Raw genomic sequence first — 14,231 nt, forward strand, 5'->3', positions numbered from 1 at the left:
AGCCAGACCTCCTCCTCCACATCAGGCCCCATCATCTCCTCAATGGCAGCCCTCATTAATCGCTCTGGCGACGGACTGATGGACACAACGTTCTCCTCTGGGGAGGGCTGCTGCTGACCACTGGCTGCTGGGGTGGATGTTATAGCTTGCGTGGGGCGTTGGCTGTTGCTGTTGTTGGGAGTGCTGCTCACAGCGGAGGTCTCTGGGGAACTCATGTTGAGCTCATATAGTGGTTGACGGTGAGTGGAGTATTACTGATCCCAGCAATATACACACTGACTGGCAGAGTACGCAATGCTATATAGTGTGGCTGAGCGGTGTACACAGAGTGGCAGTAAACACAATGCTATATAGTCTGGCTGAGCGAGCGGTGTACTACTGTTCCCAGCAGAATCAGAGTGGCAGTAAACAATGGTATATAGTCTGGCTGAGCGGTGTACACAGAGTGTCAGTAAACAATGGTATATAGTCTGGCTGAGCGAGCGGTGTACTACTGTTCCCAGCAGAATCAGAGTGGCAGTAAACAATGGTATATAGTCTGGCTGAGCGGTGTACACAGAGTGTCAGTAAACAATGGTATATAGTCTGGCTGAGCGGTGTACACACAATGCTATATAGTCTGCTATATAGTGTCAGTAAACAATGGTATATAGTCTGGCTGAGCGAGCGGTGTACTACTGTTCCCAGCAGAATCAGAGTGGCAGTAAACAATGGTATATAGTCTGGCTGAGCGGTGTACACAGAGTGTCAGTAAACAATGGTATATAGTCTGGCTGAGCGGTGTACACACAATGCTATATAGTCTGCTATATAGTGTCAGTAAACAATGGTATATAGTCTGGCTGAGCGAGCGGTGTACTACTGTTCCCAGCAGAATCAGAGTGGCAGTAAACAATGGTATATAGTCTGGCTGAGCGGTGTACACAGAGTGTCAGTAAACAATGGTATATAGTCTGGCTGAGCGAGCGGTGTACTACTGTTCCCAGCAGAATCAGAGTGGCAGTAAACAATGGTATATAGTCTGGCTGAGCGGTGTACACAGAGTGTCAGTAAACAATGGTATATAGTCTGGCTGAGCGGTGTACACACAATGCTATATAGTCTGCTATATAGTGTCAGTAAACAATGGTATATAGTCTGGCTGAGCGAGCGGTGTACTACTGTTCCCAGCAGAATCAGAGTGGCAGTAAACAATGGTATATAGTCTGGCTGAGCGGTGTACACAGAGTTTCAGTAAACAATGGTATATAGTCTGGCTGAGCGGTGTACACAGAGTGTCAGTAAACAATGGTATATAGTCTGGCTGAGCGGTGTACACAGAGTGGCAGTAAACACAATGCTATATAGTCTGGCTGAGCGAGCGGTGTACTACTGTTCCCAGCAGAATCAGAGTGGCAGTAAACAATGGTATATAGTCTGGCTGAGCGGTGTACACAGAGTGTCAGTAAACAATGGTATATAGTCTGGCTGAGCGGTGTACACAGAGTGTCAGTAAACAATGGTATATAGTCTGGCTGAGCGGTGTACACAGAGTGGCAGTAAACACAATGCTATATACTCTGGCTGAGCGAGCGGTGTACTACTGTTCCCAGCAGACACAGAACAGTGAACAGAATGCTATATAGTGTGGCTGAGCGAGCGGTGTACCACTATTCCCAGCAGACACAGAACAGTGAACAGAATGCTATATAGTGTGGCTGAGCGGGCGGTGTACCACTATTCCCAGCAGACACAGAACAGTGAACAGAATGCTATATAGTGTGGATGAGCGAGCGGTGTACCACTATTCCCAGCAGACACAGAACAGTAAACAGAATGCTATATAGTGTGGCTGAGCGAGCGGTGTACCACTATTCCCAGCAGACACAGAACAGTGAACAGAATGCTATATAGTGTGGCTGAGCGAGCGGTGTACCACTATTCCCAGCAGACACAGAACAGTGCACAGAATGCTATATAGTGTGGCTGAGCGAGCGGTGTACCACTATTCCCAGCAGACACAGAACAGTAAACAGAATGCTATATAGTGTGGCTGAGCGAGCGGTGTACCACTATTCCCAGCAGACACAGAACAGTAAACAGAATGCTATATAGTGTGGCTGAGCGAGCGGTGTACCACTATTCCAAGCAGACACAGAACAGTGAACAGAATGCTATATAGTGTGGCTGAGCGAGCGGTGTACCACTATTCCCAGCAGACACAGAGTGGCAGTAAACAGAATGCTATATAGTGTGGCTGAGCGAGGTACACAGAGTGGCAGTAAACAGAATGCTATATAGTGTGGCTGAGCAAGCGGTGTACTACTATTCCCAGCAGACACAGAGTGGCAGTAAACAGAATGCTATATAGTGTGGCTGAGCGAGGTACACAGAGTGGCAGTAAACAGAATGCTATATAGTGTGGCTGAGCAAGCGGTGTACTACTGTTCCCAGCAGTGACACAATGACAGGGGGGACCCTGGCTAGCGTGGCTGGAGCGCGAACTACCCTGCCTGCCTACCCAAAGCTAAACCCACAGACAAATGGCGGAGATATGACGTGGTTCGGGTATTTATTTACCCGAACCACGTGACCGTTCGGCCAATCAGAGCGCGTTCGGGTCCGAACCACGTGACCCGTTCGGCCAATCACAGCGCTAGCCGAACGTTCGGGGAACGTTCGGCCATGCGCTCTTAGTTCGGCCATATGGCCGAACGGTTTGGCCGAGCACCGTCAGGTGTTCGGCCGAACTCGAACATCACCCGAACAGGGTGATGTTCTGCAGAACCCGAACAGTGGCGAACACTGTTCGCCCAACACTATGTGAGAGTTCCGATGACAAGTTTTTTGGGGGAGATTTTAGATGTTTTTATTAGTTTTATGACACTGGATAGGTCCAAAATAAAATTACTGACATTTTTGTTCACTAATTAATGGTATGTGACTAGCTTTTACTGATATATGTGGACCCATATGGGCTTTCTTTTTCCTGTTTGATCGCAATTTTAACCCAAGTGGAGTTAAAGGATACCCGAGGTGACATATGACATGATGAGATAGACATGTGTATGTACAGTGCCAAGCACACAAATAACTATACGGTGTTCCTTTTTATTTATTTCTCTGCTTAAAAGAGTTAAATGTCAAGTATGTAAGTGACTACAGTGTGACCCTCACTGAGAAGAAATTCCAAGTATAAAACACTTTCCAAGCAGAAAATGGCTTCTGAGAGCAGGAAAAAGATAAAAAAAAGGGCTGAATAGTTCATAGATTTTAGCTCTGGCATACTCCAATGAATGTGTCATTGAGCAAAAACAATAAAACAATTAAAACTTAAAAAGTAGATTTAAGCCTAAAATAAAACTGTGGGATATCTGAAAAAGTCATTCTTAAGAGAAGGAAGATAGATCCAATTGTTTATTTCATGAGTTTGTTTTCGCCTCTGGTGTCCTTTAAGTTTATTCTCCCCACCTGACCACACAGTGGTATGCTTTGAGGTAACCCGCGTTTGTGAGTATCACCCCTCCTCTAACTTTACAACCACACAATAACACAAAATGTGGCTTTCTCTCCCTATTTTAAAGCCTAGGAAGAGGTGAAATGAGGGAAACAAATGCACGATATGTCCTGCTGCAGCTTGCAGCAGGATTTACAGTAATTGTAAGCCGAGTAGTATCTAAGAACAAATCCCTCAAGGGGAGGCTGCCAATATTGGGAGGCACCTATACTCATGATTTAATAAATAAATATATGATCACGCATGACTGATGCTGACAAAAAGAACTAGTGTGTTTTAACAAATGTTTTATTTGAACCTTTTCTTGGCCATCTGAGCAGGTTACAGTAGAAAGCTTTTGAGGGAGCTCATATATCTTCATCAGGCATGGCATAATATACACAGAAATAGTGTATAGTGTACACTGATACCTTTCAATCTTTGAAATCTGTTTATTTTCACATCCTTTACGGACAAATCTAAAAATAAAAAAAACAAAATTGATGGTAATAAGGTCATAACAGACAACAAAAACAGCTAATAATGATAATTACCTGTGTATACTTCTATTATTACTTTTTAATAATAAAGGATATTTTATTGTGCATGTGGGCATGTTTCGTTTCCTGTCCTCAGGTCTACACATATCAGAACTATAGCCAGGGCCAGATTTGCCATAAGGCACCATACGGCGGCTCACTCTGCAACTTGAGTACCTCTCTCTCTCTCCTTTCTTACGCAGAGTCCTGAGCAGAGAGTAAATGAGAGATTACTCACCCAGCTCTCTGCATTCCACTGACGAGATCTCCCTTCAGTTAAGGGCACCTTTAGCTACTTACCACAGAGGTTACCTCTGGCTACCTAATGCTAAGGGGCACCTGTAGCTACCTGTGACGGGCAAGGGAAGTAAGGGAGAAGAGACAACTGTGACAGCCAACATACTTGCGGTGCGGTTTGGAGGGGGTTTGTATGTACATGAAGGGCAAAGTCTACGGTGCCAGGACATCTGTGCCTATAGGCTCCTGTGATGCAAATCTGGGGCTGACAATAGTGGTTACATTGACAGGAAGTGAGAGAAGTGCAGTGGGTGCACAAAAAGAACTAAAACCACAAAAGCCTGTAAATATAACCACCAACAACCAAATTGGTCCACTGAGTCCAATTCCCAGTGGAGTGCGCTGCCTTAGATCACCTTAATCCAGTGCAAACTTTATTTTACTTATTACAGCAAGTGCTCAATGTTTATGCACTCCTAAAGTCTTCTGTATCATATGATCTTCTGTAGGATGAATCACATCTTTAAAGTGTAACTGTCAGGGCATAAAATCAATTCAATTCGTTATTTTTATCAGGTAAATAAGTAATAAGGATGCTAACCAGGCAATCCAAAAGTTAAAAATTACTCTTAGTTTTCTTATCCACAAAACAACATTACCCAGTTTCTGTGGCTCTTATTTGGTACATCTGCCACACAAAGGAAGTTACAGGCCATGCTGGTTTCTCCTTTTTGACTTCTCTACTTTCCCCTCAGACTTAACTAATGCAGCCTGATTGGCTGAAGCCTCTTTCCCTCCTGTTTTCCCCTCCCACACCTCTGTTCCTCTCTGATTGGCCAATATTTCTCATGCTGAGACAATGCACTTTCTATTGCAGAGCTGGGTGGGAGTGCCTGAAGACTGGGAGGAGGGCGGGCAATGCATACACAATCAGGCAGAGGAGAGTAAGGGAGGAAATGACATCAAGATTGGCTTCAAAATAGACACAGTTAAGACTGAGAATCCTAAGAAGGATTTTTCTCTTTTTTTACTATGGAAAAATCAGTAAAATCAAAACTTGGACAGTGCAATACATACTGTATGTTACGAACGTAGAGCAAGTAGTTATCCACTTATATATCTGTTTGTTTGTTTTTTGAGGTAGCACTGCTGAAAGCTCCTCTTTAAAAGAAACAGATGCACACCACAGTGCAGACGGTATACAACTGTCTATTCACCCTATGTGAAGTTCCAGGGATGCTCATTCAGATTCTGCAGAATTTAAATTTCCGATCAGAATTCCGAAACCACAAAATTGGAATTCTGCAGAAATCTGATTTATAACAATTAATCTTAGCCCAATAACAGAACTCAGAAGCATTGGACCAATCAGAGAGTGCAGAATTTTTGTGCAAAAATTGGAATACCGAGGTAACTTTAGACCAATCACAAGATTCTGTTTTTCCGACAAATAAAATACTCCTCAGCAACTGGAAAACTGGAAAAAAATGGAACTTGGGAAATCCAAATAATGGAGATCAGTAAAACACAAAAATGAAAAATCGGAAAATCGGAAATCTGAAAAACTGAAAAGCGGAAAGCGGAAATACGGGCATTGCTGGAAATCAAAATTTACGTGAAACTGGAAATAGGCACCTCCCATTGTCTTTATGAACCTCTATTCAAAATAGCAGCCAAAAGTGAGATGTTAAAGATGGGGGATCCACCACCTGTGGGGTCAGGTACCCCCCATAGTCCCCCTGCTCACTGTTTGTCTACTTGCTACCTTGCATGTAACCTCCACCAGGGCACCCAGATTCATGCTCTACAGAGGAACTCAAACAAGAAACTACCATGTGTAAAATGTGTACACATTTTTGTGGAAATGCAAACTTCCTTAAAAATCTGGCTTTGGTACCTTTAAAGTGGGATAAAGCTCTATACATAATGAATTTAAAAAAAAACCAACACCTTCACAATAAGGACCCGTTCACGCTGCGCGCGTTTCCAGCTGCGGGAATGCGCGCAGGAGGTCGACATGCACGACATTAGACAGTGCATAGAGTGCACTGTCTGATGTTCACACTGCATGCGTTACGTACCAGTGCAGTCCGGGAACGCATGCTGCATGCATTTTTTCCAGAAATGCATGGCTGACCCATGGGATCAGACACACAACGCATACAAACGCAGATGGCGCGTTTGTATGCGTTGCGCTCCGAATGCACGGCCATCCGCGTTTGTAATGTGAACAGGGCCTAAAGCCACGTTCACAATGTTGTGTTGCTGTGTGGTGCAACAGCCGCTTTGTAACATGGTTTACCCCGCTGCAATGTGCCACCTATGCGATGTGACGGGAGTATTTCAGTATAACAAGTTGTGGCATCGTGTACGTTAACAGTAAGAGTGAAGCATGCTTTTCATGTAAAGCTGAATGTTTTAGTGTACCCAACTCATCACGAGCATAACGTGTGGTGCCTTGTTACAGCAGGAACGCAACAGATCGGGAAAGCGGTGTCACACGTTACCTGCGTGTTGCATTACATACAGATAATGAAAAGTATGAGTCACTGCAAAGTCATTTTCACCTCAAAAATGCTGTTTTAGATCTTAAGAAATTAATTGTATTTTTGCAATATGGTCAGAGAAAATAACAAATTTAGCGAAAAAAACTGTATTTTTACTGTAAAAATTAGTAAAAATCACATATTTAGTTAAAAAATTTGCGATCGATGCAAAAATCTTAAACTTTTTACAATATTATTTTTGATGGCCTTTTCACTCAAATTTTACATTGTTCTCAAAAATAAATGCAAAAAGAATATCAGTATTTTTGCATATCTTTGACTGCAATGCACCCACCACGCTGTGCACTTTGCATAGGTGGTGTACTGCAGTGCATTAAGCTGTGTTGCTATGCTGCCATTACCCCACACCGCAACGCACCACTGCAAACGTGGACCTTCGATGAAACATTGACAAAATAAAAACAAAAAGTCCACTAACATCTAGCTTATTTTACATAGCTCTCATGCCAATATTTGAATATCAGATTTTCATAAATTATAAGAGAAAATATAACTTTAATATATCGTACCTCCAAGTGACGAAGAAGACGATCAAAAATATCACAATTAAACAACAGACAACAACAATGATTGTGGTACTGCTGCCATTTTCTCTCACTGTAAAATATAAACAGTTGACATTGTTTATTAATCACCTTGAACACTAATCATCATTACAGTAATTACCAGTAATGGTCAAAAAGATAATATTTCTGACTAACACGCAAATTCAGGGCCCTAAGGGCATATTCACACTAGGGATTGCAAAACGCTAGCAAAAATCGCTAGCATTTTACATCAGTAATTTTTTTGAGATTTGCACTAATTTTTTTATTGTACATTTCATTGTGTTTTTTTAAACATAGTGATTGCTCTTAACTCATAAAAAAATGCTACAGCAAATTGCAAATTGTCGGCGATCGTGGCAGTGAGATCATTGCCATATATTTTTAGTTACTCTAGCACTTTTCAAAGCGCTAGCGATTGCTGGCGATTCGGCAATCCACTGTAAACACCCACAAATCCCCCTAGTGTGAATGGGCTCTGATACCCCGCAGAGCGTGTTGTTGGTCGTTTTTTATTTTTTTAAAAACACTTCAATTGACTTGCTTTAAAATCATGGTAAAATTATGTCAACATAGTCACGTTTGCGATTTTTTGGAAGCATTTTTTAAAAAATCAAAAACACTCCTGTTGTGTCAGGGCCCTCAATGTACATTTTATGAAGCCTGGAACTAGGCCATTTAAACACACTTCCCTCTGATTTTGATTATTCCAGTTCCAAGCTGCATATGATTCAATTAAAATTTTCATCTCATTGACTCTCTTTAAAGGAACCTGAGCCCATATGTAACAAAATATTAACCACTTACAGTGTTCATTCGCCAATAACTTTATAACTACTTATCACAATTAATTGATCTATATCTATATATATTTTCCGCCACTAATTAGGCTTTGTTTGGGTGATACATTTTGCAAATAATTATTTTTTTCTAAATACATTTTAACAGGAAGATTAAGGAAGAAATGGAAAAAAATAATTATTTCTCAGATAATGATTTTGGCCATTATAGTTTGAAATTAATACATGCTACCGTAATTAAAACTCTTGTATTTTATTTGCTCATTTGTCTCGATTATTACACCATTTAAATGATGTCCCTATCACAATGTATGGCACCGATATTTTATTTACAAGCTCATAATTTTAAACAAATATAATATACACTCTTGACATGCATATTTAAAAAGTTCAGACCCTTAGGTAACTATTTATGTTGTTGTTGTTGTTTTTTATTGTAATTTTTTTTTATTAAAATATTTATTTGGGTAATTTTTGGTGTGGGAGGTAAACAGCTAATTTTAAATGTAATATTTAATAAAAAATGTATGTGGGTGTAGTTTACTATATGGCCACAAGGTGGCCACAGTCAAAAAGTCCTGGAAGCGAACAATCTCACTTCCAGGAACTAAAAAGAGGACGGGAATTATTATTTTTTTTTTTTTGCAAAAAGACTGAGGCCTCTGATACGAGGCTGTCGGTTTTTCTTCGGGGGGACTTAGATCTATGAATGGGAAGTATATTCTCATTCATTGATGGGGTGAGGGCTAACGGCAGGTGGCGGGAGCACGTGCCTCAGGCAGCAGGAGCAGCACAGTGTATCTGGACGGATATATCCATCCAGATAGACTTACGTGGTTAAAGATACTACTCTCCCCCCCATAAGTTATAAAGGATGTGGCCTATGGGTGGATGACAACAAGTATTTCTTAACCTAAGAGGGCTGCTCTTCAGAACCCCCCTTCCCCACACACACACCTCTATGGGCTCCTAGATCTTCTCCAGGAAGATCTGCAGCTGCAACAGTTTGAAGTGCCTGCAGCGGCATTCTCATCCGCTGCAATGCATGCCGGGAGATGTAGTTCTTTGATGTGAGTATATCTCTCAGCATGAATTGCGCTGGTCGGGGACAAGTGACACTGCCACAAGAGCTTGAAACTGTGGCACCTGCATATCTGCCTGGTGAAAAGGGAGCAGCAACTCACATGTTAATACCCTGTTTTTCTGAAAAAAAGACCTACCATGAAAATAGACCCTAGCATTAATTTTTTGAGAATGCTCAGAATATACTGAAAGCCCTAGTGTCCTGGCAGCTTCAAGAAATATGTAAAAAACATATATTCTACTACGGTGATCTCACCAGAGTGATTCAGAGCCTCGGTGGAGAGGAAGTAGAATGGCTGCCTGTGTCTGGATCCCCCGGGAGGTGAGTAAAAACGCTCACTGTGCACTATACTCTGCATAGAGCTCCTGCGGCTAGAATGCTCGGGATTACCGCCAGGAAGGTTAAAGAGAAAATGAAAAATAGAGCCTGATCCAATTCAAGTTTTCTGAGTATTTTCTTACTTGCTGGTAGCCTAAAAGGCATTTTATTTAAAATGTGAACATATCATCTAGGAGAAAACTCAGGAGAAAACGTCAATTGAATAAGGGCCATTGTTTGGACTATGCCCTGGCAGGGCTAGAATATCTACCTCCACTGACATTTAGGGCCATATGCAATTCACTTTTTCACCTGAGTTTTCTCCTAGGTGATATTTTTAAACTTGTCAATAAATTTCCTTTTAAGCCAGCAGAAAGCAAGAAAATACTCAAAATAATTTTAGTAGTACTATTTCACCATCTTCTTGGTACTTTTTTTGTTGAAAAGTGCTGAAAAGTTATTTTAAATTGGAGATGAAAAATTATCTCCTGGGAGAAAAGTCAGGTGAAAAAGCATATGGCCCCTAGGCCCATATACAATTAACATTTACTCCGACGTTTTCTCCTATGAGATATTTTTTTCTATTATTCTATTTAAACTAACTCTCCAGCACTTTGCAATTGAAAATGTGGCCAAAAAGTAGATGGAAACATACTATCCAAATTATTCTGAGTATTTTTCTTGCTTGCTGGTGGTTTAAAAGGCAGATTATTGACAAGTAAAAATATCACCAAGAAAAAAACTCAGGAGAAAAAGTTAATTGCATATTGGCCTCTGAACCTGAACTAATTCAACTTTTCTCCTAAGTTTCCTCCTAGGTGATCGTTTTTTATCTTCTGTTTAACATAATTTTTCACCTACAAAGCTGGGGAAAAGGTAGTGGTACTGTAAGGGCTCTTACACAGTAAGACGTTGCGTTTGATGCGACGTTAGGGTCGCATAACATGCCCCTAATGCAACGCATTGAAAGACTATAACTTGGACGTTATGTAACCCTGCGTTTGGTGCGCCGTTTTCGTTGCACAGTGATAGAACGAAACGGGCGCATGCGTTAAAAAAAAAGAAAACATTACTGGGCATGTGCAAACAGTCTAACGCTGCTAAAAACGTGTATAACGCATAGCATGCAGCACTTTCATTTAACGTGCAGCGTTAGACACCAACGCAACGTCGGCACTGTGAACAGCCCATTGATTTTTCATTGCTGTAAGTTATTGAGCGTTACATGTTGTTGTAACGTGCGACTTTAACGTCGCACTGTGAAAGAGCCCTCAAAATTATCCTGAGTATTTTCTTGCTTGCTGGTGGCTTAAAAGGCATTGGCCTCAATTCACTAAGCTTATCTCCTGTCTTTAATAACTCTTCTAGAGTTGTTACCATGGTGATAAGGCATGTAGTATTCAGGAAACATTTTACATCAGGCAAACCTAAAGTTAACTCTTCTGTCTTTAACCACCTGAGCGGTCTGGACGAGCTGAGCTCGTCCAACACCGCCGGAGGTCGCCGCTCAGGCCCTGCTGGGCCGATTTTAATCAAATAAAAAGCAGCACACGCAGCCGGCACTTTGCCAGCCGCGTGTGCTGCCTGATCGCCGCCGCTCTGCGGCGATTCGCCGCGAGCAGCGGCGAAAGAGGGTCCCCCCAGCCGCCTGAGCCCAGCGTAGCCGGAACAAAAAGTTCCGGCCAGCGCTAAGGGCTGGATCGGAGGCGGCTGACGTCAGGACGTCGGCTGACGTCGATGACGTCACTCCGCTCGTCGCTATGGCGACGATATAAGCAAAACAAGGAAGGCCGCTTATTGCGGCCTTCCTTGTTTATTCTGGGCGCCGGAGGCGATCGGAAGATCGCCTCCGGAGCGCCCTCTAGTGGGCTTTCATGCAGCCAACTTTCAGTTGGCTGCATGAAATAGTTTTTTTTTTATTCAAAAAAAACCCTCCCGCAGCCACCCTGGCGATATAATCAGAACGCCAGGGTGGTTAAGTTAACTCTTCAATCCTTAAAATAACTTCAGAGTTAAAGACAGGCTGTTTATTAACTGCATGTGAAATTAACTACAGAGGAGGTAAATTAACTACAGAGGAGGTAAAATAACTACAGAGGCGGTAACTTAAGGAATGAAGAGGTAAGATAACTCTCTCTTATGTGGAGGTAAGTTTTCTCTTGCCCTATTATCTCCAGCATGATCTTAGTGAATTGAGGCCATTTTATTTAGAAGATGTGAAAATATCACATAGGGAAAAACTTGTGAAAATGTGAACTGGATCGGGTCCAGTGTGTCTAAAGATAAATAAATAAAATAGTTCCTTAATCAATTGCTTTAAAATGGTTGTTACATTTCAGATGTCCCTCATACATTACAACTTGCATACAAATTGAAAAAAAAAAAAAAGCCTCACACGCTAATATTTTGTTGAGCCACCGTTAATTTTTAATTAAGGCCTGCATTCCCTGTGGCAGCATTTGATTAGCTTCTGCAATGTCCCAACATTTATTTCTGTCCAGATTTGTAATCATTATTTCCCAATATTTTGTAGAGATGATGGGACAGTCGGACTACTATGCAAATTCTTCCCTAACACACATCATCGAGATTCTCAGTGGAGATAAGGTCTGGACTCTTTGGTAGCAAATTTACGAGTGGCAATGGGGTCTCATGCTCCCTGAAACACTCTTTCACAATCTGACCATTGTGAATCCTGGCATTGTCATCTTTGAACATCAGGGAAGAAGAAATGCACTGATGGAATAACCTGGTCATTCAGTATATTCAGGTAGTCAGCTGACCTCATTCTTTGAGCGCATAACGTTACTGAACCTAGACTTGCAGCAGCCCCGGCCTACTTGCTTTTGTAAATCTTGGTAGTGACCTTCTTTTTTTTGACAGGCAGTGTATATAAATAACGAATAACCTACTTTTAATGTTGAGAGTGATTGCAGTTTGCCTAATTTGCTCATTGGGGAATGTTGCTACGCATTGAATCTTTGATCCGTTGTGCATTTCAGAAGGTTCATAGGTCAGTTCAGATGTCATCCTCCATTTTCCCATTCCAAGGTTTTTGTGATCTTCCTTCACAGACAATCCACTGATGGTCCAGTTTATGGTAGGTGGACGAGAGGCGCAGGTGTGTTCTACTGAGCATGTCAACTGGGCTAGCTCGCCCACAATCATTTCTTCAGGCACTAACAGCATCAACTCAGATGGCCTTTCTGCAAAAAAAAAGATTGGCATTTTGAAACATGCACATGTTAAAGAGGAAGTGTAGTGACATATAGTAAAATGCAGTAAGTTATTCAGGATGGCCACTTTTCTGTTATATATCCTGGTTTCAGCTTCAGAAACACTCCCTATAGATATATATTGCTATGTAGCCCCGCCCTCCAACTGAGGCTTAGCCTTGGTTGTGTATCATTCTGAATTCTCCCCTCAGGCATTCTGGGAGACCTGAGATCTTTTCGACTGACTTTAGAACTCTCAGTAAGTGAACATTCTGCAGTGTTCACCTGCCAGTACTAAAGATGTTGCTGTCTGTGATGGATTTCAGCAAATAAATAAGAGAGAGGAAAGATTTTACAATGGTTTAATACTGAAGAAATAATCTATAAATTCAAAAAAATATATATTAATCATTATGTTATTTTGCCTACAGTTCCCTTTTAAGATGTTTGACTAAAAAAAAAAAAGAAAAAGAAAAAAAAACACTTTGAATATGAGTTAAAAGCCAGCCACTTTATATTATAAAGAGAAAGAAAAAAAAAACCAATAAACTTTTATTTGGATTTTACTGGATATGGTTGCTTTCATGTAATTTGTGGTAATAAAAATGTGGGGAAATCACTTGCTGAAGTTGGGATAAGGGATGATAGAAATTGCTAAATTCGCAGTTCAATGCTATAAAAAAACAGAGCAAGAAAACCTCCACAAAAATGGCCATCTTGGAAAATCATAAATACTGACAAAAAAGGAGAAACAGCTTCCATATTTACGGCTTAATATTTACACATGACGAACCTCATGGATAGAATGGAGTACTGGGGAAAAAACACAAAAACAACGGGAGCCCAAATGGTGCAGTATGTCACAAAAAGATGAAAATTCGAAAAGGTGGGGGGGGGGGGGGGGGTTCGACAAAGGAATACTCACAAAGGTGGGTTGCACGAGGGGCAACCGACCACTTTAGGCAGGTGGAGTATCTTAACCTGACTCCACTCAGGTATACCAGCAGTCCTGGAGCCGGTCGCTCTCTTGGAAAGATCCCATACACTGTAGACCTATGAGGTGGTGGAATTCCACCTTAGGTTAGATGTGTGGGACTCCCCTCACTTTGGAGCGGGGGGGAGTACGGTACAACAGGAGGTGAAGAGGCGCCCAATAGGTATATAAAAGACTTTAAAAACAATAAAATTCAAAAAGAAGAGTTGGCTTACCTCATAGACGACAAATCACTTTAGAAAAATAATTTTAATAGTAATTAAGCACTGGCAACGCGTTTCGTGTGACCCAGCCAACTTCCTCAGGCCAAATAAAGTGCCAAATAAAGTGCCGCTCTGTCTATCAAGGTAATTTGATAATTGTGGATAACGTTAGTTAGAAAATACACAACCACAAAATAGTGAAGCTGTATATAATAAATTATTGTTAAAGAGACTCCGTAACAAAAATTGCATCC

The 14,231-nt window shown here is 41.5% G+C and overlaps 1 protein-coding gene across 1 annotated transcript in view; it reads right to left on the reverse strand.

The window, feature by feature from the left end:
• Positions 1-14,231, reverse strand: part of LOC137522957 (myelin-associated glycoprotein-like) — a 67,614-nt gene that overhangs the window by 36,641 nt on the left and 16,742 nt on the right. The window contains exons 4-6 of the mRNA XM_068243120.1: positions 12,478-12,771; positions 7,328-7,415; positions 3,907-3,954 (exon numbers count right to left, since the gene is read on the reverse strand). Of these exons, the coding sequence (XP_068099221.1) occupies positions 3,907-3,954; positions 7,328-7,415; positions 12,478-12,771 (430 nt within the window). The remainder of the gene's footprint in view (positions 1-3,906; positions 3,955-7,327; positions 7,416-12,477; positions 12,772-14,231) is intronic.

Source organism: Hyperolius riggenbachi, chromosome 6 (genome assembly GCF_040937935.1).
Source record: "Hyperolius riggenbachi isolate aHypRig1 chromosome 6, aHypRig1.pri, whole genome shotgun sequence".
Taxonomy (NCBI): domain Eukaryota; kingdom Metazoa; phylum Chordata; class Amphibia; order Anura; family Hyperoliidae; genus Hyperolius; species Hyperolius riggenbachi.